Source organism: Coccinella septempunctata, chromosome 5 (genome assembly GCF_907165205.1).
Source record: "Coccinella septempunctata chromosome 5, icCocSept1.1, whole genome shotgun sequence".
Classification (NCBI taxonomy): Eukaryota; Metazoa; Arthropoda; class Insecta; order Coleoptera; family Coccinellidae; genus Coccinella; species Coccinella septempunctata.
The window spans coordinates 40,044,737-40,072,651 of record NC_058193.1 but is presented as its reverse complement, the minus strand read 5'-3'; the positions used below and the strand labels follow the sequence as shown (position 1 = coordinate 40,072,651).

Here is a 27,915-nt window from a genome sequence, read left to right as displayed (position 1 = left end):
CAGGGGTCGGCGATAAAACTTTTGAAAGAAGATAAGTCTCCCGTTGCCTCGAATTCGATTCAGTATTCGAGCGAAAGTGAAACAAGGGGCTGAAACGGCCAAGATGGGTGTGAACATGTTGAAAGTTTCGCAGCATTTGAAAAATGTGATAAGTAAACGAAATTATGTAAGTAAATTGATCGCGTTCAGGTAGAAACTAAATATTGGTGAATTTATGTTTTCTTAGGCGACTAAAAAAGTGATGGCAATAAGAAGGGAGGACCAAAGTATTTGGGAAAGGAGAGCCCCCTTCGCTCCAAACCACGTGAGAAAATTGGTGAAGCAAGGAATCAAAGTGATAGTTCAACCAAGTAATAGAAGAGCTTATCCCATGCAGAACTATTTGGACGCTGGAGCTGTTGTACGAGAGGATATATCCGAAGCTAGTGTCATTTTCGGAGTGAAACAAGTACCCATCGATCAACTGATTCCAAACAAAACTTATTGTTTATTCTCGCACACCATCAAGGCTCAAGTATGCAACTGAGATTAAAGCAACTGCTGAATAAACTAGAAATGACATTTCAGGAGAGTAACATGCCCCTTTTAGATGCCATACTTGAAAAACATATAAGATTGATAGACTACGAAAAGCTTGTCGATGAAAAAGGACAAAGGGTGGTAGCTTTTGGAAAAATGGCAGGTGTAGCAGGAACTGTGAACATCCTCCATGGAATTGGGCTTAGGATGTTGGCCTTGGGACATCACACGCCCTTCATGCACATAGGCCCAGCTCATAACTACAGGAACTGCAGCATGGCCTTTCAAGCCATCAGAGATGCTGGATATGAAATAGCCCTTGGGTTGATGCCCAAATCTATTGGTCCACTCACTTTCGTTTTCACAGGATCTGGAAACGTCTCTCAAGGTACGCGATCGATTTTTTTGTTATCCCCTATTATGTAGAGAATTCTTCGGAATATCATCATGGGATATCTTCTCCCCAAGGTTCCCAGGAAGTCTTTCAAGAACTGCCCCACGAATACGTGGCCCCAAACATGCTCCGTAAGGCAGCCGAACACGGCAGTCTGAACAAGATTTACGGATGTGTGGTCAGGAGGAGAGACTACCTGGAAAGAGAGGGTGGTGGTGGTTTTGACCCCGTCGAATACGAAGAGCACCCAGAGAGGTACATATCCACGTTCAGCAAGAAGATTGCCCCTTATGCTTCGGTCATAATCAACGGTATATACTGGGCAGTGAACAGTCCGAAACTTATAACGATTCCAGACGCTAAACACCTCTTGAGATCCGCCCATACACCGTGGTTACCAACTTCTGTAGGCGCACCTGCGTTGCCACACAGAATGTTGGCGATTTGTGACATTTCCGCAGATCCTGGTAAGCTACAATAAAATAATTCTCCTCTTTTTCACACTGATCTACTGATATGCGCGCTTTCATAATAATTCCAGGTGGTTCTATCGAATTCATGAACGAATGCACCACGATAGATAATCCATTTTGTCTGTACGACGCCGACAGGAACAAAGACACCAACAGCTTCAGCGGACCAGGCGTGTTAGTTTGCAGTATAGACAACATGCCGACGCAGTTACCCAGGGAAAGTACAGATTTTTTCGGCGATCTACTGTTTCCCTTCACTCATAACATCCTCCAGTCCAACGCTGAAGTGGACCTGGAAAAACATTCATTCTCACCGGTGGTTTCAGGGGTAAGTCATATTGAGTCCCGATAGAGGGTGCATACAAGGATCCTCTCGAAATTTCACTTCTTTCAGGCAATCATAGCAAGCAACGGTCACTTGACACCAAATTTCGAATACATAACTGAACTAAGAAAACAAGCAACGTAAGAACTAACCATGTCAAGTCTACTCAAAACTAATCAACCGGTAAATTTTCAGGAAACAGAGGGACAAAGGATCCTCCGAAGTCCAGCAAAAGAAGAAGAAAGTCTTGGTGGTCGGCGCCGGCAGGGTGGCAGCTCCCCTAATAGAATACCTGCATCGCGACGACAGCGTCGGCATCACTGTAGCCTGCGAAAAAATCGAGCTGGGCAACTCGCTGGCATCCACCTACCCTGGGGTGGAAAGTTCCTACCTCAACGCTGCCGAGAATCTACCCCTCTTGCAGGAAATGGTATCGGCGGCTGACTGCGTGGTGTCCATACTGCCGGCCAATCTGCATCACATCATCGCGAGAGCTTGCGTGGCCGAGAAGACCCACATGGTCACCGCCAGTTACATGAACGAGGACATAAAACGGTTGCACGACGAAGCTCAGGACGCTGGGATAACGATCTTGAACGAGGTCGGTCTTGATCCGGGAATAGATCATCTGTTGGCGTTGGAGTGCATCCAGGAGGTCAAGTCGCAAGGGGGTTACATCACGTCTTTCGAATCCTTCTGCGGAGGTCTGCCGGCGCCGGAGTTCAGCGACAACCCTCTCAGATATAAATTCTCGTGGTCGCCAAGAGGCGCTTTGTTGAACACTTTATCGTCAGCAAGGTGAGTCGATTTTAAACAGCCTTCTAGGTCACACAGCCTAGTGTGACAGCACGCAGCAGTGTGTGCCACAGGCTGTGGCACGCACATTCCTCCACTAGTGTTCTCAATTCCTTGTGCTAGATAGATGCAATGCAGAACTTCTTCATCTTTCAATTAAAACTTGAAACCTGTTTTAAACCACGATTTAGATACAACTCCTTCGACATAAGGCAACTCTTCCATTGCACAAGTCTTTATTCAATGGCACCGCTATTTTACTCCGATACCACGCAGACAATGCCAGTGCACCAAAGATATTACACACCCCTTTACGACTGAATCGATCCTGACCAAAATCGATAGGCTTTACCACATTTAGATGAGCACCAACGTCCAGAATTTCAAAAACAGCGATGTTTAAAACGAAAACTAACCGAATACGGTTTCAGGTATCTGAGCAAAGGACAGATTGTAGAAATCAAAGAGGGAGGCGATCTGATGAGATCCACAAAAGCCTTGGACTTTCTGCCCGGCTTCAACCTGGAAGGTTTCCCAAACAGAGACAGTATTATTTACGGTGAACACTACGGCATCGCTAAAGCTGCAACGATACTTAGGGGTACTTTGAGATACACCGGTTTCTCCCAAGCCGCTAGAATATTACAAGCCATAGGACTATTGGACACCGAACCTAATCCCAGTTTACATTCCCAAGGACCGGACATAACGTGGAGAGATTTAATTTGTAACTTACTAGGTAAAACCGCTTTTTCTTATTTTACTTTTTTGTTACTTTTCGTATTTGTAGGTATCGAAGATAAAAGTATACTTTACGATAACATCACCAACATGATAACGGAAAGAACTGGATCAGATTTTGCCGTTGATTTATTGGAGGACTTGGGATTATTAGAAGAAAACGCTGTATTGAAATGTGGAACGCCTTTAGATACCCTCACACATTATCTATCCAGTAAATTAGCCCTAGGTAATCATCGAATTCCGACCCCAATTCACAAACTCCAATGAAAAACTTATTTCAGATAAAAACGAGAGGGATATAGTTATTCTAAGACACGAATTGGGCATTGCGTGGCCCGGTGGTAAGAAAGAAATTCGAGGTATCAACTTCGTAGTGTACGGTGACATAAATGGACATTCAGCTATGGCGAAAACGGTTGGGATACCCGCTGCCATAGCGACCAAGATGATTCTAGATGGGGAAATACAAGAAAGAGGCTCAATCCTACCTTTTGCACCTGAAATTTACAGAACTATATTATCGAGGTTGAAGAACGAAGGTCTCAAAGCCATCGAAACTTCAAGAATTCATTGAAAAATGTGAATGCAAAAAACTATTTATTGATTTTCCACCAAGGAAAAATAGACTGACATCTTCATTAATAATGGAACTTTGAACAAATAAGTAACTTTAAAAAAAAGTTCATATAAAAATTATCGTGTATAAGAAATAACTTTAATACTATAAAATAAAATGTATATCTGAGTACACCATTCAATGACAATACAATAAAAAATATTAATAAATAATTCGTTGATCCTTAAATTTAGTTTATTGGCACTTATTCTGGGTTTGCAGCAAAACAATCAATACTAAGTATTATTTTTCGCCAAATTGTGAGACGCCCAATTCAGTGATGTTTTCCAGGAGTTTGAAAGAGCTTCGTTGAATTTGCTCTTGAAATGTTCCAAGGCATCCTTCTCCGATTTCAGAAGAACCTTCAAATACAAATCACTTTAAAATATTTCATAATTTTTTTTATTTATTTTAAGAGTTTTTTTCATTCGATTTGTTTAATGAGGCAACACCAAAATTATCTTAACTCACCAATGTTTCTCTCAAGTAATTGAGATCTTTTTCTGACGATAATTCAGGTAGACCCGTTGAAATCATCATTGCACACAGGGAAAGGATTAGATTACCGTGTTTCCTCAATATTAGAAAAGCCTGAAATATCAAGGTAGTAACAAAAAACCACCTGAAATATAAGACTGGAAATAACTTACCTTTTCACAGTACTCCTGAAATATCTTGAATTCTATACTATATTTAGCGCCCTTATTTATAACATGAACAAAATCGTGGGTGAGAACAAAAGGAACCCTCTCTCTTTTTATTCCAAATTTCTCTTTGAAATGACCCAATATATGACCGAAATCAATGTGGAATAGCTGAAAAAGCGATCATTTTTCAATAATTCAACATTTGGGAATTAAAAAATTGAAACATAAAGGACGTTTCATACAGAGATGATTGAAATTAGTAAAAATCAGTTTATAAATATTCAGTTTGAGTAATAAAACCGATTGCCTTAAGTAAACCATAGTGAAATGAATTTCATAAACACCAAGGCCAAAAAAAAACTACTTTTCGCTATCGATGAATTGAATCGTTACAACCCTCCCCTTCGTGACCATCGAAGTCAATAAAGTTTCGAGTTCAATGACCGTGACAACCTCACTTCTGTAGACTGTCACTACCGTCAAACTGACGTAGATTTGTTTACATTTGCATTTGGCAAACGTCAAAAATGACAATCTACCAGCACTAGTGATAGTTCTGATAATTATTGATGGAAAGAGGCATTTGCACTCCGGCCAGCATAAGGTTGTTCTGAAAATTCTCTTATGAAACGTCCTTTACAAGTTTCGGCTGAATGTTTTACACAAAATTCTTACCTGACCAGTTCTTTTGATCATTATATTGTCAGAATGTCTATCACCGATTCCTAGAACGTAAGTAGCGACGCAATATCCCGCACAGGATAGGGTGAATTCGTTAACCGCTTGATTCAGAGCAGCTTCAGTGGTATTATAGTCCTTCAACCAATCTTAAAAACTCGATTAAAATCTATTCAAAACAACACTAATATCCTTACCAAAAATCGACCCTTTCCTGAAAGCCGAAGAAACGCTAAACATCCCTTTTCCTTTCTGTATATTAGCGATTGTTTCTGCTTGTAAGACGACCTCTATCAAACCCACTCTATTGTCTGTTGAAACGCAATTGTAAACGTTCATTCTAAAAACGGAAATGTTATTATTTCTTATGAAAAGTTCTATTCGGCGAAATTAACCTCAAATCCAATCCCTCCTGCTTCCACAGCTTGTCCATTATCCTCAGCAGCTGTAACGTAAGCATATCTTGCCTCAGATCGTCCCCGTTTTTAAATATGAGGTAGATGTCGTCTCCGTACGAATCTGCGTTTCCAAAAACGATCCAGAGAGGACGCATCTTGCTGTCCATCACTCTGCATTTCTCGATCCTACATCAAATTTAAGGTTGACAATTGACGTTTGACATTGACATTTTTTGCACTTACTTGATATCATCGCATCTATAGCTCGGATCCAACGGATTCCTCAAACCCCTCAGGAACTCCGAAGACTGGCCCTGCATGTAATTATGCAACAAACTCTTGGCCTTATCCTTATCTTTCCTTGTTCTTATCACCTCTTGACACTTTTTCAGCTTCTCCAGACAGGTCAACTGCTGCTGCAAGATACCGATGTGTTCTTGGGCTCCCCTACAGTAGGCCTCCAATATCAGACCGAATCGAACGGACACCGAAGGAACTTGCATTTCGGATCTGAATTTTTTTTTTTACATTAATAATCCGAATGAACTGGCTAAGAAATGACTCACCTCAGATGCCAAAATAGATAATGGCCTATTTTTTGATTAGCTAGAGCTCTCTTTAGTAAAAAATCTATAAGGTCACATTCTAGAAACAGCTCGTGTTTCAGGGCCTGAACCAGTTGAAGGAGATATAAAAGGAGATCGTCATCGCTGAAATTAAATGACAATATGAAATGAATACCCCTAGAACACAAATAAATCTTCATTTCACCAACGCATTCTACCCGCTCGCTTCCCACCAACGCAATCTGAACGCGCTTACCACCCACGCATTCTACCCGCTCTTCCCACCCACGCAATCTGAACGCGCTTACCACCCACGCATTCTACCTGCGCTTCCCACCCACGCATTCTACCTGCGCTTACAACCCACGCATTCTACCCGCTCTTCCCACCCACGCAATCTGACCGCGCTTACCACCCACGCATTCTGCCCGCTCTTCCCAACCACGCAATCTGAACGCGCTTACCACCCACGCATTCTACCTGCGCTTCCCACCCACGCATTCTACCTGCGCTTACAACCCACGCATTCTACCCGCTCTTCCCACCCACGCAATCTGACCGCGCTTACCACCCACGCATTCTGCCCGCTCTTCCCACCCACGCAATCTGAACGCGCTTACCACCCACGCATTCTACCCGCTCTTCCCACCCACGCAATCTGAACGCGCTTATCACCCACGCATTCTACCCGCTCTTCCCATTGCGCGCAATCTGAACGCGCTTACCACCCACGCATTCTACCCGCTCTTCCCACCCACGCAATCTGAACGCGCTTACCACCCACGCATTCTACCTGCGCTTCCCACCCACGCATTCTACCTGCGCTTCCCACCCACGCATTCTACCTGCGCTTACAACCCACGCATTCTACCCGCTCTTCCCACCCATGCAATCTGAACGCGCTCACCACCCACGCATTCTACCTGCGCTTCCCACCCACGCATTCTACCTGCGCTTACAACCCACGCATTCTACCCGCTCTTCCCACCCACGCAATCTGAACGCGCTTACCACCCACGCAATCTGAACGCGCTTACCACCCACGCATTCTGAACGCGCTTACAACCCACGGATTCTACCCGCTCTTCCCACCCACGCAATCTGACCGCGCTTACCACCCACGCATTCTACCTGCGCTTACCACCCACGCATTCTACCCGCGCTTACAACCCACGGATTCTACCCGCTCTTCCCACCCACGCAATCTGACCGCGCTTACCACCCACGCATTCTACCCGCTCTTCCCACCCACGCAATCTGACCGCGCTTACCACCCACGCATTCTACCCGCTCTTCCCACCCACGCAATCTGAACGCGCTTACCACCCACGCATTCTACCTGCGCTTCCCACCCACGCATTCTACCTGCGCTTCCCACCCACGCATTCTACCTGCGCTTACAACCCACGCATTCTACCCGCTCTTCATACCCATGCAATCTGAACGCGCTTACCAGCCACGCATTCTACCTGCGCTTCCCACCCACGCATTCTACCTGCGCTTACAACCCACGCATTCTACCCGCTCTTCCCACCCATGCAATCTGAACGCGCTCACCACCCACGCATTCTACCTGCGCTTCCCACCCACGCATTCTACCTGCGCTTACAACCCACGCATTCTACCCGCTCTTCCCACCCACGCAATCTGAACGCGCTTACCACCCACGCAATCTGAACGCGCTTACCACCCACGCATTCTACCCGCTCTTCCCACCCACGCATTCTGAACGCGCTTACAACCCACGGATTCTATCCGCTCTTCCCACCCACGCAATCTGACCGCGCTTACCACCCACGCATTCTACCTGCGCTTACCACCCACGCATTCTACCCGCGCTTACAACCCACGGATTCTACCCGCTCTTCCCACCCACGCAATCTGACCGCGCTTACCACCCACGCATTCTACCTGCGCTTACCACCCACGCATTCTACCCGCTCTTCCCACCCACGCAATCTGACCGCGCTTACCACCCACGCATTCTACCCGCTCTTCCCACCCACGCAATCTGAACGCGCTTACCACCCACGCATTCTACCTGCGCTTCCCACCCACGCATTCTACCTGCGCTTCCCACCCACGCATTCTACCTGCGCTTACAACCCACGCATTCTACCCGCTCTTCCCACCCATGCAATCTGAACGCGCTTACCAGCCACGCATTCTGCCTGCGCTTCCCACCCACGCATTCTACCCGCTCTTCCCACCCACGCATTCTACCCACGCTTCCCACCCACGCATTCTATCCGCTCTTCCCACCCACGCAATCTGACCGCGCTTACAACCCACGCATTCTACCCGCTCTTCCCACCTATGCAATCTGAACGCGCTTACCACCCACGCATTCAACCTGCGCTTCCCACCCACGCATTCTACCCACGCTTCCCACCCACGCATTCTACCCGCTCTTCCCACCCATGCAAGAGCGGGTAGAATGCGTGGGTGGGAAGCGTGGGTAGAATGCGTGGGTGGGAAGCGCAGGTTGAATGCGTGGGTGGTAAGCGCGTTCAGATTGCATAGGTGGGAAGAGCGGGTAGAATGCGTGGGTTGTAAGCGCGGTCAGATTGCGTGGGTGGGAAGAGCGGATAGAATGCGTGGGTGGGAAGCGTGGGTAGAATGCGTGGGTGTGAAGAGCGGGTAGAATGCGTGGGTTGTAAGCACGGGTAGAATGCGTGGGTTGTGAGAGCGGTCAGATTGCGTGGGTGGGAAGAGCGGGTAGAATGCGCGGGTGGGAAGCGTGGGTTGTAAGCACGGGTAGAATGCGTGGGTTGTGACCGCGGTCAGATTGCGTGGGTGGGAAGAGCGGATAGAATGCGTGGGTGGGAAGCGTGGGTAGAATGCGTGGGTGGGAAGCGCAGGTAGAATGCGTGGGTGGTAAGCGCGTTCAGATTGCATGGGTGGGAAGAGCGGGTAGAATGCGTGGGTTGTAAGCGCGGTCAGATTGCGTGGGTGGGAAGAGCGGATAGAATGCGTGGGTGGGAAGCGTGGGTAGAATGCGTGGGTGGGAAGAGCGGGTAGAATGCGTGGGTTGTAAGCACGGGTAGGATGAGTGGGTTGTGAGCGCGGTCAGATTGCGTGGGTGGGAAGAGCGGGTAGAATGCGTGGGTGGGAAGCGTGGGTAGAATGCGTGGGTTGTAAGCACGGATAGAATGCGTGGGTTGTAAGCACGGGTGGAATGCGTGGGTGGGAAGAGCGGGTAGAATGCGTGGGTTGTAAGCACGGGTAGAATGCGTGGGTGGGAAGCGTGGGTAGAATGCGTGGGTTGTAAGCACGGATAGAATGCGTGGGTTGTAAGCACGGGTAGAATGCGTGGGTGGGAAGATCGGGTAGAATGCGTGGGTTGTAAGAACGGGTAGAATGCGTGGGTGGGAAGCGTGGGTTGTAAGCGCCTTCAGATTGCGTGGGTGGGAAGAGCGCATAGAATGCGTGGGTGGGAAGCGTGGGTAGAATGCGTGGGTGGGAAGAGCGGGTAGAATGCGTGGGTTGTAAGCACGGGTAGAATGCGTGGGTGGGAAGCGTGGGTAGAATGCGTGGGTTGTAAGCACGGATAGAATGCGTGGATTGTAAGCACGGGTAGAATGCGTGGGTGGGAAGAGCGGGTAGAATGCGTGGGTTGTAAGCACGGGTAGAATGCGTGGGTTGTAAGCACGGGTAGAATGCGTGGGTTGTAAGCACGGGTAGAATGCGTGGGTTGTAAGCACGGGTAGAATGCGTGGGTTGTAAGCGCGTTCAGATTGCGTGGGTGGGAAGCGTGGGTAGAATGCGTGGGTGGGAAGAGCGGGTAGAATGCGTGGGTTGTAAGCACGGGTAGAATGCGTGGGTGGGAAGCGTGGGTAGAATGCGTGGGTTGTAAGCACGGATAGAATGCGTGGGTTGTAAGCACGGGTAGAATGCGTGGGTGGGAAGAGCGGGTAGAATGCGTGGGTTGTAAGCACGGGTAGAATGCGTGGGTGGGAAGCGTGGGTAGAATGCGTGGGTTGTAAGCACGGGTAGAATGCGTGGGTGGGAAGCGTGGGTAGAATGCGTGGGTTGTAAGCGCGTTCAGATTGCGTGGGTGGAAGAGCGCATAGAATGCGTGGGTGGGAAGCGTGGGTAGAATGCGTGGGTGGGAAGAGCGGGTAGAATGCGTGGGTTGTAAGCACGGGTAGAATTCGTGGGTTGTGAGCGCGGTCAGATTGCGTGGGTGGGAAGAGCGGATAGAATGCGTGGGTGGGAAGCGTGGGTAGAATGCGTGGGTGGGAAGCGCAGGTAGAATGCGTGGGTGGGAAGCGCAGGTAGAATGCGTGGGTGGTAAGCGCGTTCAGATTGCATGGGTGGGAAGAGCGGGTAGAATGCGTGGGTTGTAAGCGCGGTCAGATTGCGTGGGTGGGAAGAGCGGATAGAATGCGTGGGTGGGAAGCGTGGGTAGAATGCGTGGGTGGGAAGAGCGGGTAGAATGCGTGGGTTGTAAGCACGGGTAGAATGCGTGGGTTGTGAGCGCGGTCAGATTGCGTGGGTGGGAAGAGCGGATAGAATGCGTGGGTGGGAAGCGTGGGTAGAATGCGTGGGTGGGAAGAGCGGGTAGAATGCGTGGGTTGTAAGCACGGGTAGAATGCGTGGGTTGTGAGCGCGGTCAGATTGCGTGGGTGGGAAGAGCGGATAGAATGCGTGGGTGGGAAGCGTGGGTGTGAAGAGCGGGTAGAATGCGTGGGTTGTAAGCACGGGTAGAATGCGTGGGTTGTGAGAGCGGTCAGATTGCGTGGGTGGGAAGAGCGGGTAGAATGCGTGGGTGGGAAGCGTGGGTTGTCAGCACGGGTAGAATGCGTGGGTTGTGACCGCGGTCAGATTGCGTGGGTGGGAAGAGCGGATAGAATGCGTGGGTGGGAAGCGTGGGTAGAATGCGTGGGTGGGAAGCGCAGGTAGAATGCGTGGGTGGTAAGCGCGTTCAGATTGCATGGGTGGGAAGAGCGGGTAGAATGCGTGGGTTGTAAGCACGGGTAGGATGAGTGGGTTGTGAGCGCGGTCAGATTGCGTGGGTGGGAAGAGCGGGTAGAATGCGTGGGTGGGAAGCGTGGGTAGAATGCGTGGGTTGTAAGCACGGATAGAATGCGTGGGTTGTAAGCACGGGTGGAATGCGTGGGTGGGAAGAGCGGGTAGAATGCGTGGGTTGTAAGCACGGGTAGAATGCGTGGGTGGGAAGCGTGGGTAGAATGCGTGGGTTGTAAGCACGGATAGAATGCGTGGGTTGTAAGCACGGGTAGAATGCGTGGGTGGGAAGAGCGGGTAGAATGCGTGGGTTGTAAGCACGGGTAGAATGCGTGGGTGGGAAGCGTGGGTTGTAAGCGCCTTCAGATTGCGTGGGTGGGAAGAGCGCATAGAATGCGTGGGTGGGAAGCGTGGGTAGAATGCGTGGGTGGGAAGAGCGGGTAGAATGCGTGGGTTGTAAGCACGGGTAGAATGCGTGGGTGGGAAGCGTGGGTAGAATGCGTGGGTTGTAAGCACGGATAGAATGCGTGGGTTGTAAGCACGGGTAGAATGCGTGGGTGGGAAGAGCGGGTAGAATGCGTGGGTTGTAAGCACGGGTAGAATGCGTGGGTTGTAAGCACGGGTAGAATGCGTGGGTTGTAAGCACGGGTAGAATGCGTGGGTTGTAAGCGCGTTCAGATTGCGTGGGTGGGAAGCGTGGGTAGAATGCGTGGGTGGGAAGAGCGGGTAGAATGCGTGGGTTGTAAGCACGGGTAGAATGCGTGGGTGGGAAGCGTGGGTAGAATGCGTGGGTTGTAAGCACGGATAGAATGCGTGGGTTGTAAGCACGGGTAGAATGCGTGGGTGGGAAGAGCGGGTAGAATGCGTGGGTTGTAAGCACGGGTAGAATGCGTGGGTGGGAAGCGTGGGTAGAATGCGTGGGTTGTAAGCACGGGTAGAATGCGTGGGTGGGAAGCGTGGGTAGAATGCGTGGGTTGTAAGCGCGTTCAGATTGCGTGGGTGGAAGAGCGCATAGAATGCGTGGGTGGGAAGCGTGGGTAGAATGCGTGGGTGGGAAGAGCGGGTAGAATGCGTGGGTTGTAAGCACGGGTAGAATGCGTGGGTTGTGAGCGCGGTCAGATTGCGTGGGTGGGAAGAGCGGATAGAATGCGTGGGTGGGAAGCGTGGGTAGAATGCGTGGGTGGGAAGCGCAGGTAGAATGCGTGGGTGGGAAGCGCAGGTAGAATGCGTGGGTGGTAAGCGCGTTCAGATTGCATGGGTGGGAAGAGCGGGTAGAATGCGTGGGTTGTAAGCGCGGTCAGATTGCGTGGGTGGGAAGAGCGGATAGAATGCGTGGGTGGGAAGCGTGGGTAGAATGCGTGGGTGGGAAGAGCGGGTAGAATGCGTGGGTTGTAAGCACGGGTAGAATGCGTGGGTTGTGAGCGCGGTCAGATTGCGTGGGTGGGAAGAGCGGATAGAATGCGTGGGTGGGAAGCGTGGGTAGAATGCGTGGGTGGAAAGAGCGGGTAGAATGCGTGGGTTGTTGGCACGGGTAGAATGTGTGGGTTGTGAGCGCGGTCAGATTGCGTGGGTGGGAAGAGCGGGTAGAATGCGTGGGTGGGAAGCGTGGGTAGAATGCGTGGGTTGTAAGCACGGATAGAATGCGTGGGTTGTAAGCACGGGTAGAATGCGTGGGTGGAAAGAGCGGGTAGATGCGTGGGTTGTAAGCACGGGTAGAATGCGTGGGTGGGAAGCGTGGGTAGAATGCGCGGGTTGTAAGCACGGGTAGAATGCGTGGGTGGGAAGAGCGGGTAGAATGCGTGGGTTGTAAGCACGGGTAGAATGCGTGGGTGGGAAGCGTGGGTAGAATGCGTGGGTTGTAAGCGCGTTCAGATTGCGTGGGTGGGAAGAGCGGGTAGAATGCGTGGGTGGGAAGCGTGGGTAGAATGCGTGGGTTGTAAGCACGGGTAGAATGCGTGGGTGGGAAGCGTGGGTAGAATGCGTTGGTTGTAAGCGCGTTCAGATTGCGTGGGTGGGAAGAGCGGATAGAATGCGTGGGTGGGAAGCGTGGGTAGAATGCGTGGGTGGAAAGAGCGGGTAGAATGCGTGGGTTGTTGGCACGGGTAGAATGTGTGGGTTGTGAGTGCGGTCAGATTGCGTGGGTGGGAAGAGCGGGTAGAATGCGTGGGTGGGAAGCGTGGGTAGAATGCGTGGGTTGTAAGCACGGATAGAATGCGTGGGTTGTAAGCACGGGTAGAATGCGTGGGTGGGAAGAGCGGGTAGATGCGTGGGTTGTGAGCGCGGTCAGATTGCGTGGGTGGGAAGAGCGGGTAGAATGCGTGGGTGGGAAGCGTGGGTTGTAAGCACGGATAGAATGCGTGGGTTGTAAGCACGGGTAGAATGCGTGGGTGGGAAGAGCGGATAGAATGCGTGGGTGGGAAGCGTGGGTAGAATGCGTGGGTGGAAAGAGCGGGTAGAATGCGTGGGTTGTTGGCACGGGTAGAATGTGTGGGTTGTGAGCGCGGTCAGATTGCGTGGGTGGGAAGAGCGGGTAGAATGTGTGGGTTGTGAGCGCGGTCAGATTGCGTGGGTGGGAAGAGCGGGTAGATGCGTGGGTTGTGAGCGCGGTCAGATTGCGTGGGTGGGAAGAGCGGGTAGAATGCGTGGGTGGGAAGCGTGGGTAGAATGCGTGGGTTGTAAGCACGGATAGAATGCGTGGGTTGTAAGCACGGGTAGAATGCGTGGGTGGGAAGAGCGGGTAGAATGCGTGGGTTGTGAGCGCGGTCAGATTGCGTGGGTGGGAAGAGCGGGTAGAATGCGTGGGTGGGAAGCGTGGGTAGAATGCGTGGGTTGTAAGCACGGATAGAATGCGTGGGTTGTAAGCACGGGTAGAATGCGTGGGTGGGAAGAGCGGGTAGATGCGTGGGTTGTAAGCACGGGTAGAATGCGTGGGTGGGAAGCGTGGGTAGAATGCGCGGGTTGTAAGCACGGGTAGAATGCGTGGGTGGGAAGAGCGGGTAGATGCGTGGGTTGTGAGCGCGGTCAGATTGCGTGGGTGGGAAGAGCGGGTAGAATGCGTGGGTGGGAAGCGTGGGTAGAATGCGTGGGTTGTAAGCACGGATAGAATGCGTGGGTTGTAAGCACGGGTAGAATGCGTGGGTGGGAAGAGCGGGTAGATGCGTGGGTTGTAAGCACGGGTAGAATGCGTGGGTGGGAAGCGTGGGTAGAATGCGCGGGTTGTAAGCACGGGTAGAATGCGTGGGTGGGAAGAGCGGGTAGAATGCGTGGGTTGTAAGCACGGGTAGAATGCGTGGGTGGGAAGCGTGGGTAGAATGCGTGGGTGGAAAGAGCGGGTAGAATGCGTGGGTTGTTGGCACGGGTAGAATGCGTGGGTGGGAAGCGTGGGTAGAATGCGCGGGTTGTAAGCACGGGTAGAATGCGTGGGTGGGAAGAGCGGGTAGAATGCGTGGGTTGTAAGCACGGGTAGAATGCGTGGGTGGGAAGCGTGGGTAGAATGCGTGGGTGGAAAGAGCGGGTAGAATGCGTGGGTTGTTGGCACGGGTAGAATGTGTGGGTTGTGAGCGCGGTCAGATTGCGTGGGTGGGAAGAGCGGGTAGAATGCGTGGGTGGGAAGCGCGGGTAGAATGCGTGGGTCTCTAGCGCGGGTAGAATGCGTGGGTGTCAAGCGCGGGTAGAATGCGTGGGGTTCGAGCGCTGGTAGAATGCGTGGGTGGGAAGCGCGGGTAGAATGCGTGGGGTCCGAGCGCGGGTAGAATGCGTGGGGTTCGAGCGCGGGTAGAATGCGCATTCTACCCGCGCTCGAACCCCTCGCATTCTACCCGCGCTCGAACCCCACGCATTCTACCCGCGCTCGAACCCCACGCATTCTACCAGCGCTTGACACCCACGCATTCTACCCGCGCTCGAACCCCACGCATTCTACCCGCGCTTGACACCCACGCATTCTACCCGCGCTCGAACCCCACGCATTCTACCCGCGCTCGAACCCCACGCATTCTACCCGCGCTTGACACCCACGCATTCTACCCGCGTTCGAACCCCACGCATTCTACCCGCGCTCGAACCCCACGCATTCTACCCGCGCTCGAACCCCACGCATTCTACCCGCGCTCGAACCCCACGCATTCTACCCGCGCTCGAACCCCACGCATTCTACCAGCGCTTGACACCCACGCATTCTACCCGCGCTCGAACCCCACGCATTCTACCCGCGCTTGACACCCACGCATTCTACCCGCGCTCGAACCCCACGCATTCTACCCGCGCTCGAACCCCACGCATTCTACCCGCGCTTGACACCTACGCATTCTACCCGCGTTCGAACCCCACGCATTCTATCCGCGCTTGACACCCACGCATTCTACCCGCGCTCGAACCCCACGCATTCTACCCGCGCTCGAACCCCACTCATTCTACCCGCGCTCGAACCCCACGCATTCTACCCGCGCTCGAACCCCACGCATTCTACCCGCGCTCGAACCCCACGCATTCTACCCGCGCTCGAACCCCACTCATTCTACCCGCGCTCGAACCCCACGCATTCTACCCGCGCTCGAACCCCACGCATTCTACCCGCGCTCGAACCCCACGCATTCTACCCGCGCTTGACACCCACGCATTCTACCCGCGCTCGAACCCCACGCATTCTACCCGCGCTTGACACCCACGCATTCTACCCGCGCTCGAACCCCACGCATTCTACCCGCGCTCGAACCCCACTCATTCTACCCGCGCTCGAACCCCACGCATTCTACCCGCGCTTGACACCCACGCATTCTACCCGCGCTCGAACCCCACGCATTCTACCCGCGCTCGAACCCCACTCACTCTACCCGCGCTCGAACCCCACGCATTCTACCCGCGCTCGAACCCCACGCATTCTACCCGCGCTTGACACCCACGCATTCTACCCGCGCTCGAACCCCACGCATTCTACCCGCGCTTGACACCCACGCATTCTACCCGCGCTCGAACCCCACGCATTCTACCCGCGCTCGAACCCCACTCATTCTACCCGCGCTCGAACCCCACGCATTCTACGCGCGCTCGAACCCCACGCATTCTACCCGCGCTCGAACCCCACGCATTCTACCCGCGCTCGAACCCCACGCATTCTATCCGCGCTTGACACCCACGCATTCTACCCGCGCTCGAACCCCACGCATTCTACCCGCGCTCGAACCCCACTCATTCTACCCGCGCTCGAACCCCACGCATTCTACCCGCGCTCGAACCCCACGCATTCTACCCGCGCTCGAACCCCACGCATTCTACCCGCGCTCGAACCCCACGCATTCTACCCGCGCTCGAACCCCACGCATTCTACCCGCGCTCGAACCCCACGCATTCTACCCGCGCTCGAACCCCACGCATTCTATCCGCGCTTGACACCCACGCATTCTACCCGCGCTTGAACCCCACGCATTCTACCCGCGCTCGAACCCCACTCATTCTACCCGCGCTCGAACCCCACGCATTTTACCCGCGCTTGACACCCACGCATTCTACCCGCGCTCGAACCCCACGTTTTCTACCCGCGCTTGACACCCACGCATTCTACCCGCGCTCGAACCCCACGCATTCTATCCGCGCTTGACACCCACGCATTCTACCCGCGCTTGACACCCACGCATTCTATCCGCGCTTGACACCCACGCATTCTACCCGCGCTTGACACCCACGCATTCTACCCGCGCTCGAACCCCACTCATTCTACCCGCGCTCGAACCCCACGCATTTTACCCGCGCTTGACACCCACGCATTCTACCCGCGCTCGAACCCCACGTTTTCTACCCGCGCTTGACACCCACGCATTCTACCCGCGCTCGAACCCCACGCATTCTACCCGCGCTCCAACCCCACGCATTCTACCCGCGCTTGACACCCACACATTCTACCCGCGCTCGAACCCCACGTATTCTACCCGCGCTTGACACCCACGCATTCTACCCGCGCTCGAACCCCACGCATTCTACCCGCGCTCGAACCCCAAGCATTCTACCCGCGCTTGACACCCACGCATCCCACCTACTACCCACGATTTCAACGAATAAAAGATAATGTAGCGGAGAAAGCGATGATTTGGAATTGAAAGAACAAAAAGAGAAGAACATTTTGAAATTTGCAATTTTTGACAATATCTTTTTCAAGGATACAAATCTAAACAACAGAGAAATAGGCTTTCGACTTTTCTACCAGCGCTGTTTGTCCGCGCTTTTAATGCGCGGTTTCTACTCGCCCTTTTCATGCACCTATTCCCTATTCCTTCGATTTTCACCAAAGTAAATAGGCTTTGTAATGAAGTGACTTCATTGTCCGTTAAGTGCGAGTCTCGGTTCTGGCTTGCGAACGAATCCGTAACACCCGTGACGCGTCTGAGATCGGATCCCCCCTTTTTCTTGCTACTTGTATTTCAATGCGAGTAAAACATCTTCAGTTGTGTAACGGGCAACTTCTTTTTCACCTACCTCATTTCTTGAAAACACTGAACGGCATAACTTCTCACTTCTTGGTCAGCATAAGCGTAATCTAACAGTTCCAACGCTTTCTCCGCCGGTAAAAGCGGCCATTCCTTCAGCAGAGCCACAACTTCCGCGAACGTCTCCTTCCGGTCCCAATCTATGCAGTAAAGAATCTTTGGTAAAATGACTGGATTGTGCTCTTTCCAATAGTGCTTCAGATTCCAGATATTCTTCCTATCCTGAAATGGAGACAACCAGAAATTACGCCATAGTTCCGCTAAGATCTTGCGCGGATACACACCTGATCGTGCATCTCGTAGAAATTGTCGTAATCGAAATTTTTCTCGTAATTTTTGATGTTTTCCAAGCCGATCTCGGTGGTTATATTGTTGGAGCCGCTTTGACCCAGCGCCTGTGCATATTCGAGCATAGCCTCTGGACAAGGATACACTATTATTTGATTCTCGTGGCTGAAACATTACCCATTATCTCATGCGAGACACTTACAAGACCATTCAACGAACCTCTCGAAAATAATTGTTAAAGCGGTAACGTTTCTTATATCTGGATTATTTACAACTGTACCTAACGGATGTAAGAGATCATCGCCGAAGTTTTCCTCGGCGTAAGTCCACATGTAAAGAGTTTGAGGACCTGTTCTCAACTGATCCTTGAAATCGTACAGCGTCGTGTTAGCCCAAGCTATAGGATTATACGAAGGATCCTGTGAAAAAAATTTATCCTCAAGCCATATCACGAAATGAAAAATAAGTAAAAACGCACTAGTGTAGAAATTTTTCTTGACACACTTACTTTGTTAGCCTCTTTGGATTTCTTGAATTTACCACCTTTGTAACTTTTGTTCACTTCGTAAACAACGAAACATAACTTGACATTTTTAGGAATATTGCACATTAGCATATCAAATTCGAAAGACACATTAATATCACACTCGCATTGATCACCTACAACGGTAACCTTCAAATCTTCAGTTCTTTTGGCCTCGCACAACGATTTACCACCGTGAAAAAGACCCACCTGAAGTCCGATATATAACTGCAAGAAAAAATACCAAATTAACGAGTTTGTCCTCCATTTGGAAATCAACTCAATCGATTCTCACCTCTGATGCCCGTTTTGGATCTAGATTGAGTTTTCTCAATTTCGACAGAGTTAACCTAAAGTTAGAAATCAAATCCCATGCCGATTTGCATTTTCCTTTTTTCCTTAGTGTTAATGTTGAGTAGGATGGACGAGGTTTTTTATCGAAATTTCCTATACACTCATAATCTCCTTCCGTTGTAACTAAAAAGCCCCATCATATGACTCTATCTATAAACTCTACACATAACGACAGGAAAATTACTCACTTGGTACATCACAAACGTTAACAGTAACTAGAACCGGGGTAATACCATACGATAGACTCTCCTGTATATATTGAAAATTTATAAGAGGCTCCTCCCCCATTATAAAATCATCCCGCCCGCAAACTTTCAAAACGTAATCATTAGGCCTTTCATTTTTGGTGTTGAATATCGTAGCTTTTTTTGTGAGAACTATTTCCAAAAATTTGGTAGGTCCTATGCTCATTGACACGTCAAAAGTGAAATTATAAGAGTTCTGAAATGAAACCATAAAAAAAAATCTAGTAAAAATACAAATATATGAAGAGCTCACATCTGAATTTCCAAATTTGGTGGCTATTTTTATATTTTTGTCATGACCTATCTGATTCAATAATAGTATATTAGGAACTGAGATTCTAGGAGGAAATTGGTAGAAAACTTTCTGTTGCCAGGTCAATTTTTCTCTTGATTTGGCAATATCTTCTCCCAATTTTCTCATTTTAAACCTGAAATTATTTATTTCTGGACTATTCATTGAATCGAACTCTTGCAATCCTGGAACAACAAAATTTAAATGCACTATCAAAACATGGACTTGTTAATGTTACTTTTGCCAATTAAATGACCAACTTGACCACTGGTCGTTTCATCAAGTTTATCTGTTTTTGCTTCTACAATTTTGAATATTCCTCCTACAGGCCTGGTATCACACAATCTTCTACATTCATCTATTACTTTCACCTGTTCGGCCATATTATTAACATACATGAATACATAGCCGGAAATATCATAAAGTTTCCCATACAGAGGGTAGTTTGCAGCTTCATCCCATAAATCCTTAAAATGTTCAATTAAACCAATAGGGAAAAGTTGAAATATCATCTTAATTACCTCTTTAATTTCGCCAAGAGTAGCATTACTTTGTACTTTTAGTAAAATTACAATACCATTGGGCATAAGACAAGTAAGTTCAATATGATCATTTTCATTGCTCTCATAAGTGTCCCAGAAATCATATAAATATTCTGCTGGAATCGGAGCCATGGTAACTTATTTTAATTTCACGGATAAAAGAAGAAAACACGAAATCCCAAAATGCAACTTTACGACTGTTTCAAGAATTTAGAGAGCAACTTCCTGTTTGATTCGTTTTCATATTTATTCTCTGAAATAATGGTTTCCAATTCATCATGAAACTCAACGTGCTCTCAAATGATTTATGTGTACCAATAGTTGAGTAACAAATCGTAGTTTTTTATGATTCACAATTTATTTTCTCTTCAATTTGGTGACACCATAACAAAAACAAGCCTTTTAAAAAACTTTGACATCTGTCATTACACTTGCTCTCCTCTCTCCTCTTTGGTTTAACCGTCATAGAAATTGATGCTAAGATCAAAGATCTTTGACCCGACGTTTATCTTTTTTTGGGTGTTCTGTGCTAGAAATATCTCTATGACTTTAACCACAGATTGAAATCTGTGACATTAACCTAGTTTAGTGTGGCTCATTTGTTTACATTTTCATATTTTTTTATTGAATAAAATTGAATATAAAGTCTACGAAAAATCTGAATGAAATAAGAGAAAATTCTCTCTATTCTGATGGAACATAAATTATTTTCTACCAATTTTGGAAGAAATTCGATATTATAACAGTGTATCTTATGTATATATAGTACATAAACTTGAAAACAAAATCACAAAATTTTATTATTATTAGAATATAAGCAGCAATACCATATATTCAGAAACGAAAACTGAAAATGGAGTTGACGAATGAAGCAATTTCAAATCAAGACCAAATAAGAGCGCTGCATCCAAATCATAAAGCACAAGAAAACAATGCCATACTACTTCTGCTTTTTTTCTCTTTCCTTATGGTTTCTCTGCCCTTTGGCGCATTCTTTGGAACCAAATACACTTTACAAGATTATGGTATCACTGGATTTTCGAATGTAGTTTGGTCAGTTTCTGCAGCAGTATTAATGGTTAATTTGATAATAGCTGGATATGTTTACATTGCTTTCAAGGAACAAGAATATGATAGTGAAGGAAGGCCTATAGGAGATAGAAATAAGTCTGATTGAAACTACAATACTTTTTCTGTTAATACCCTACCATGAAATGTGATCTTAGATGAGTGATTACTAGTATTATGTCTTATTCAAAATAAATATCAACTTGAATGAATGTTTTCATAAAAACCAGAAAAACCTTCTGAAATTTCGTCATTTATGTGATTGTTCATGGAGTATTCAGTTGATTCAATAATTTTTTTTACATAATACTTGATTTTATGTTGATTTGAAAATATTTTGTGGCTACAAAATGTCATAAACCCCAAGTAACTAATTTTTCAGAGCTTTGTTGCGTTTTGTTAGTCATTTTAGTAATAAAATATTAAAATTGAACATTTTGATTATTATTCGCTACGAATTCGTGACCTTGAAATCAGCTGTTGATTTGACAATCCAGCTGAGCAAATCCCATATTTTTGACAGGTGTCTATCCAAAGAAATTAATTAATGTTAACTATGCGCAGAAAATTACAGTATTTTCAGAGAACGAATTCAATATTTGTTATTTAATTTCTCTATTACTTCGAAATGAAAGTAGCTCCCTAGAAAAATGATATGCTAAACGATTTGAGCTTGGGATATGAAGTTATAGGAGACATGTCTGGATTCATGGGTACTTGGGAGGTATATCATGATATATTTATATTATTTCGTAGTTGAAGAAATATTATTTTCAGGTCACTCGCTATGAACCTTGTCAAGACAAAAACTCTTTCAAGGGGTATGAACATTTTACATATTTGGTTATAATTACAAGTTTACAAACATTGTGTTTCAGAATTCGTTTTCGTCTAGATCCAAACGGCGACGTTACCTGGCATGTACCTGAAGAGTTGAAAATGATACCACTCTTTAATTGCACTATCTACGATACAAATATGCCGTTATACTCTTCATGTGAATCCTCGTGGGTGAGATTTGGTGAATACGAGGGACAGATAATCGAATTTGAGGTAATCAAACAAATAATAATTATCGCTTGAAATCTATGATCATCTTGAACATTACAGAGTGATCAAAGAAAACCTAAAGAAACAGTGATTCTCAGAGCTGAGGGTTTGTATACTTTATACTGCAAGAGAGTTCCTGATGAAATTTCCGAAGAAAAGTATCAAATACCGTTCAGCTTGTTACCTGCCTTAGAAGAAGGATTTTTTTCAGATGTTACTCTTTTTTCTGCTAATAAAAAAGAGGTAAATATATGACGATGAGTGATTTTTGTGTCTTCAATTATCTGAATATTTTCATTTCTGACATGTTATTCGACAGTTTCATGCACATTCCTTAATACTGAACATTATTGGAAATGGAATAGACTGGCATTCCAAAAATCACCCTTTGAATAATCTTCCTGAAGATGTTCTGGGTAATATATTGTATTATATGTACACTGAATGTTTACCGGAGAATCTCAAGGAGGAGACAGTTCGCAAAGTATTATCGACCGTAGAACAACACCCGTTCCTTAATAAACTTTCCGTAATTTCTCGAAAATACCTGAGGAATGAATCATTGAGAAAACGTGAGTTAATATTTATCTGATAAAACCTTCTTGTTACTACTGTATATGTTTGTAGAAATTGTGGGTCTTGTAAATGAAATACACAATGCTTTGGATAAACTGATAGAGGACATCAGACCAAAGCATCCTTCGATTGTGGACTATTTAATTGATAATCCTGATCAGTTGTGTTTAATGATCAAAAACTGCATAAGAGACGCTGGAGCTGGTGTGTACAATTTTATATTTCGTTTATTATACTTGGGAGTGTAACAATACTTTTTTAAGGCTTCATCAAGCTTATAGAGCTTTGCGATTTGTATCATAGGAGTAAACCTGAACTTTCAAAAAACGAACAGCATGAAATAATCCAGTACGGAAAATCCAGGTTTTTCATATTGATCTCCCAAATGATACAGTTTTTGCAATTATGGAAAGGATCTTATGGATCCATGAATGCATATCAGAAGCACATACTTTCTAACTTTTTAGTTCCTGAAGTAAGTCTATTCTATTGAATTGTTTTTCACTATAATATGGATACAAATTTTCAGGTGACTGGAATATTCGATTTGCTTATTGAACTCTTAATGCATATAAATGAATCTCTAGAAAGAATAATAACCTTATTAGATGTAGAAGAACTGAACAAATCTAGATCATGTTTTGGAAATTCTTGTTCCTACTTCTTGTACCTCAAAGAGGTTAAGTTTCTCAGGAAGTTCAGTGAAACAGTTTCATGTACTTACGAGATGCTTAAGCAAAAAAGGTAGGGAAGCAGAAACTAATCCATTTTTTATATATTTTCTGATTTCTTCAGCATTATTTTCCTCAATTTTTTTTTCCACAGCCTCAGAATAAATTTATAAGGAAAAAAATATTAGTTAGAATATGTCTTACAAAATCTCATTCATTGAATTCACAAGTTTGTTAGGTTAGTTTGCAATATTTTTATGACCACTGTTGATGATATTCTCTAGTTGGTCATACATTCAGTTTGCATTTTTTTAAACTATTAAGTTATAAATTGAATATTGTTGAATTCTGTTTAATTAAGTCATATAAGATTCTCAGGATGGAAGATAATAGAATATATCTCAATATTTTGGGTATTATAGGCGTAGTTACATGGAAATTTCCCACGTTGAGAAGATGCGCAATATCTCGATAAACATAGAGGAACTAGTGGACGAGATGCCTCTATTCTTCATGGTACGCCTGGAAGAACTGATGGATTACAAAGATAAGATATTGGCCTGGAGAGATTTCAAGTTTTTCTTTCAAACGTGCACCAGCAAAATATCAAACTTCATTCATTTGATGGCGACCCATAGGAACGAGGTCCAGGAGGTGGCGTTGCGGGCCTGCGAACTCGTACAAAGAGACGCTTTCAATCAGTCCATGCAGAACCTCGGACTGTTGGAGCAGAACGTTTTACCTTCCAACGTTGAGGACTTACCGAAACCTGGGGACAATTCTAACAATCAGCCGAAGTATAGTCATAAGGTTGAACGATTTAAACTGTTTTTCTTCAAATATACAGGTTTATTTTTTTTTCAGTTGAATTTAGTGGAATCTTTATGCGTTCCTTTGAAAGCTGACCGGAGCACTCTATCAAAAAATTTATTGGAGCTGTATAGGAACGAAACGAACACGGATATGGAGTTTGAAATTGTGAATTACAGCGAGGCAGAGGGGCCGGATGAATCGAATAGTGTCTCCTTCAAGAAAACTTGCATTATAAAGGCCCATAGGGTCGTGGTGGCTTCGAGATGCGACTGGTTTAGGAAAGCCTTACTTTCTGGGATGAAAGAAGACATCGATAAGTGAGTTATCGTGCCATAATCGGAAAAACGGTTTTTGAGTTAACGGAATTTTAAAAAAAATCAGATCAACATCGAGAAATTGTGTTTTTTTTTTTTCAGGAAAATCGTGATCCACGAAACGAACCCGGAAACTTTCAAGATTTTCTTGGGTTATTTGTACAGCGGAAAGCTGTCCCCATCGGAGACCACCCACGAGCAACTGGTGGATTTGGTCGTGTTGAGCGATAGGTTCGAGGTGGATCCCCTGAAACAGGCCTGCGAGATGGCGTTGGAGGCCACGATCGATACCGATAACGCCATCTATCTGCTCAGTCTGGCCGATAGTTATAACGCCAAAACGTTGAAGGTTTAGTTCGTGATCGTGTTGCTAGATACATTTTTAACTGTGTAATTTTTTTTAGGTCAATTGCTTGGATTTCATAGCGAAACACCAGGAGCTGACGGAGATGGACGTGTTTTACGAGTTGCATTCCGAACTGCAAGCGGTCATCTTTGATCACATATGGACCCAGCCGGTCACCGATCCGGTGAGACCGAGGAGACATAACAGGAGGTCGTATAATGAAGCTACCGATATCGAGAGTCATTTTTCTAGGATGAACGTGAGTGTTAACTTGGATTTTTGAGCTCAAAGTGGTTTTTTGGGAAAAAAATTATCATAGAATCTGTTTCGGAGAAGCTGTGGGAGAAATTTCTTCCATCTGTGTGCTTGCGTATATCTACTCTTGATCTTTAATAATAAGGTGAAATACTGACACCATATCAACTTTTATATGATGTAATTATCAACTGGACATGTTTCGAGCTCTCTAGCTCATCTTCAGGAGTTTTAAAACCGTACAAAAAAAGGTGGAAGTAAAACAACAAAGTAAAAACAACAAAACAAACACGACAATACCGAAACATCATGAACTAATCGAAGTTTGAACACAACAATGAACGAGCTTAAATACTAAATATGTCAAAAAATGTCTAAGAAAAGCAGTCAACAATTTTAAAAATAAGTCATGTGAGTTCACAGTAAACTCAGGCGAAAAATCCCCAAAAAATTAACAAAACAATTTTTTATTTAATTATAGACTGCTTCTCCTAAACGGTTTATGACATATTTTTTATTTAAGCTCTTTCATTATTGTGTTCGAACTTCGATTACTTTTTGATGTTTCGGTTTTGTCGTTTTTGTTTTGTTGTTTTTATTTTGTCGTTTTACTTCCAGCTTTTTTTGTACAAAATAAAAACAAAACAATAACAAAACCGAAACATCAAGAAGTAATCGAAGTTTGAGCACAACAATGAACGAGCTTAAATACTAAATATGTCAAAAAACGTCTAAGAAAAGCAGTCAACAATTTTAAAAATAAGTCGTATGAGTTCACAGTAGACTCAGGAGAAAAATCACCAAAAAATTAACAAAAGAATTTTTTTTTTAATTGTAGACTGCTTCTCTTTAAGGGTTTATGACATATTTTTTATTTGAGCTCTTTCATTGTTGTGTTCAAACTTCGATTACTTCTTGATGTTTCGGTTTTGTCGTTTTTGTTTTGTTGTTTTTATTTTGTACAAAAAAAGCTGGAAGTAAAACAACAAAATAAAAACAACAAAACAAAAACGACAAAACCGAAACATCAAGAAGTAATCGAAGTTTGAACACAACAATGAAAGAGCTTAAATGAAAAATATGTCGAAAAACGTTTAAGAGAAGCAGTCAACAAATTTAAAAAATATTGTTTTGTTAATTTTTTGGGGATTTTTCTCCTGAGTATACTGTGAACTCACACGATTTATTTTTAAAATTGTTGACTGCTTTTCTTAGACGTTTTTGTCTTGTTGTTTTTATTTTGTTGTTTTACTTCCAGCTTTTTTTGTACAAAATAAAAACAACAAAACAAAAACGACAAAACCGAAACATCAAGAAGTAATCGAAGTTTGAACACAACAATGAAAGAGCTTAAATAAAAAATATGTCATAAACCATTTAAGAGAAGCAGTCTACAATTAAAAAAATATTGTTTTGTTAATTTTTGGGGATTTTTCTCCTGAGTTTACTGTGAACTTACATGACTTATTTTTAAAATTGTTGACTGTTTTTCTTAGACATTTTTTGACATATTCAGTATTTGCTCGTTTATTGTTGTGTTATTCAAACTTTGATTAGTTTTTGATGTTTCGGTTTTGTCTTTTTTGTACATTCTTATTTTGTTGTTTTGCTTTTTGTATGATTGTAAAACTCCTGAAGATGAGCTAGAGAGCTCGAAACATGTCGAGTTGATAATTAAATCATATAAACTCTGATTGGTATCAGTATTTCATCTTATTATTACGGATTCTCCGTTTCATTTGAACACTCTCAATCTTGTTTATAGGTGAATCACGCTTCTGATGCGGATGCAGTCCTTCAGGACAGGAATAGACTGGAAAGATGCATCTCTGAAATAAGAGATGTGATAGGGGAGGAAGCGCCCAGAGAACAGTTGATTCAGGTAATTCTGGCGGCTGATTACGATCTCTGCCGCGCCATCAATTATTATTACGCCAAAAATAATTAATTGGAAATGATATGGGGGTTGTATCTTTATTGCGACAGCTGGAAAACTACTCGAGGTTTGTTTTGAAAATGGCGATCTGATGAAAATGGAACCACATTGGTGGTACCGGGAGGATATCAAGGGGTAGACGATGAAATTTTGACTAATGGGATATTATAACCTAATAGCTTAGTATGTATGAATGAACTTTTGTTCGGTGATTAAATATGAGCCATTTTTTTTCATCACAAATTTTTTTACTACTATGTAACAAAATACTTCGAGCTTGGCCTAAAATAACCAACTGTATGGTAAAATCTAACCTCTATCTTATGACATGAATGCGAGCACCATAACCTAATTAACATCTTCCGGTAGCGCAACCTTTTATTTTTTTATTAGGAGAGCCCATTTATATGTCAGATAAAATTTTATGAGTGGAATTTATTTTCAGTTTGGCATTTAAATGTTTTGTAATAAACTGTCTGTACTTAAATGTTGTTGAAGTGAACGTTCATTGTGATTGTTGACAAATTTGAGAAAATTTTCGTGTCTTTTCGATTAAACTCCGTATTGATGTTGTTTCTGAGCTTTGAATATAGCGTGGTATTAAATTCGAATTGGTATCGTTGAGAATAGTTCATGCTGTCTGATGATTGTTGTGATCATCTGTATGAGCATTCGATCGATTCCATCAAATGATATTGAATTTTATTATTGTCTTTTATCTTGTTATTATTGATCAATGATCGTTCTTCGATGTGTTTAGAAGTGATATTTTAATTTTTTTATTGTGATTTATACACAGAATTATTCATATACACCTCAAATGGAATATTTTCAACTTGTATTTACTTTAAACAGTATTATTTTATCGATTCCTATATAGTATATACTTACATATAGATTTTAAATTTTTCTTATATCATTCTGTATTTATTCAAATGGAACATGTATGTACTTTTTGGATATACACTGGAAATAAACAGAAAAATCTTCAAGGGTTTATTCATTTCTATAAGGAGCCAAACGACCAAGTTTATTCGACG

At 45.5% G+C, this 27,915-nt stretch overlaps 3 protein-coding genes across 4 annotated transcripts; 2 read left to right on the top strand and 1 right to left on the bottom strand.

Annotated features, from left to right (window-relative positions):
- The first annotated feature begins 5 nt into the window (after positions 1-5).
- LOC123312888 (alpha-aminoadipic semialdehyde synthase, mitochondrial) lies at positions 6-4,055 on the top strand. The gene is made up of 10 exons (XM_044897455.1): positions 6-166; positions 227-514; positions 568-907; positions 988-1,380; positions 1,455-1,714; positions 1,781-1,851; positions 1,907-2,509; positions 2,938-3,245; positions 3,297-3,476; positions 3,532-4,055. The coding sequence occupies exons 1-10, from the start codon at positions 104-106 to the stop codon at positions 3,822-3,824; spliced, it is 2,799 nt and encodes a 932-aa protein (XP_044753390.1). The 5' UTR covers positions 6-103; the 3' UTR covers positions 3,825-4,055.
- Positions 3,952-20,279, bottom strand: LOC123312886 (phosphatidylinositol 4,5-bisphosphate 3-kinase catalytic subunit delta isoform). Of its 2 annotated transcripts, XM_044897453.1 has the most exons (17): positions 19,826-20,279; positions 19,543-19,771; positions 19,266-19,489; positions 18,956-19,208; positions 18,709-18,890; positions 18,399-18,641; positions 18,110-18,309; positions 17,887-18,055; positions 17,592-17,824; positions 6,156-6,299; positions 5,833-6,099; positions 5,587-5,775; positions 5,389-5,531; positions 5,189-5,340; positions 4,517-4,681; positions 4,338-4,457; positions 3,952-4,228 (listed from the first exon to the last, which is right to left on the bottom strand). In XM_044897453.1, the coding sequence occupies exons 1-17, from the start codon at positions 19,976-19,978 to the stop codon at positions 4,103-4,105; spliced, it is 3,192 nt and encodes a 1,063-aa protein (XP_044753388.1). In that variant the 5' UTR covers positions 19,979-20,279; the 3' UTR covers positions 3,952-4,102. The 2 variants fall into 2 exon arrangements, with proteins under 2 accessions (XP_044753388.1, XP_044753387.1); XM_044897452.1 differs by having other exon boundaries at positions 18,956-19,489.
- Positions 20,280-21,413: 1,134 nt separating this feature from the next.
- On the top strand, positions 21,414-27,867 carry LOC123313618. The gene is made up of 13 exons (XM_044898573.1): positions 21,414-21,638; positions 21,692-21,735; positions 21,793-21,967; positions 22,025-22,207; positions 22,284-22,536; positions 22,592-22,744; positions 22,804-23,015; positions 23,070-23,284; positions 23,634-24,021; positions 24,076-24,341; positions 24,441-24,687; positions 24,743-24,943; positions 26,705-27,867. The coding sequence occupies exons 1-13, from the start codon at positions 21,570-21,572 to the stop codon at positions 26,885-26,887; spliced, it is 2,589 nt and encodes an 862-aa protein (XP_044754508.1). The 5' UTR covers positions 21,414-21,569; the 3' UTR covers positions 26,888-27,867.
- The last annotated feature ends 48 nt before the right edge of the window (positions 27,868-27,915 follow it).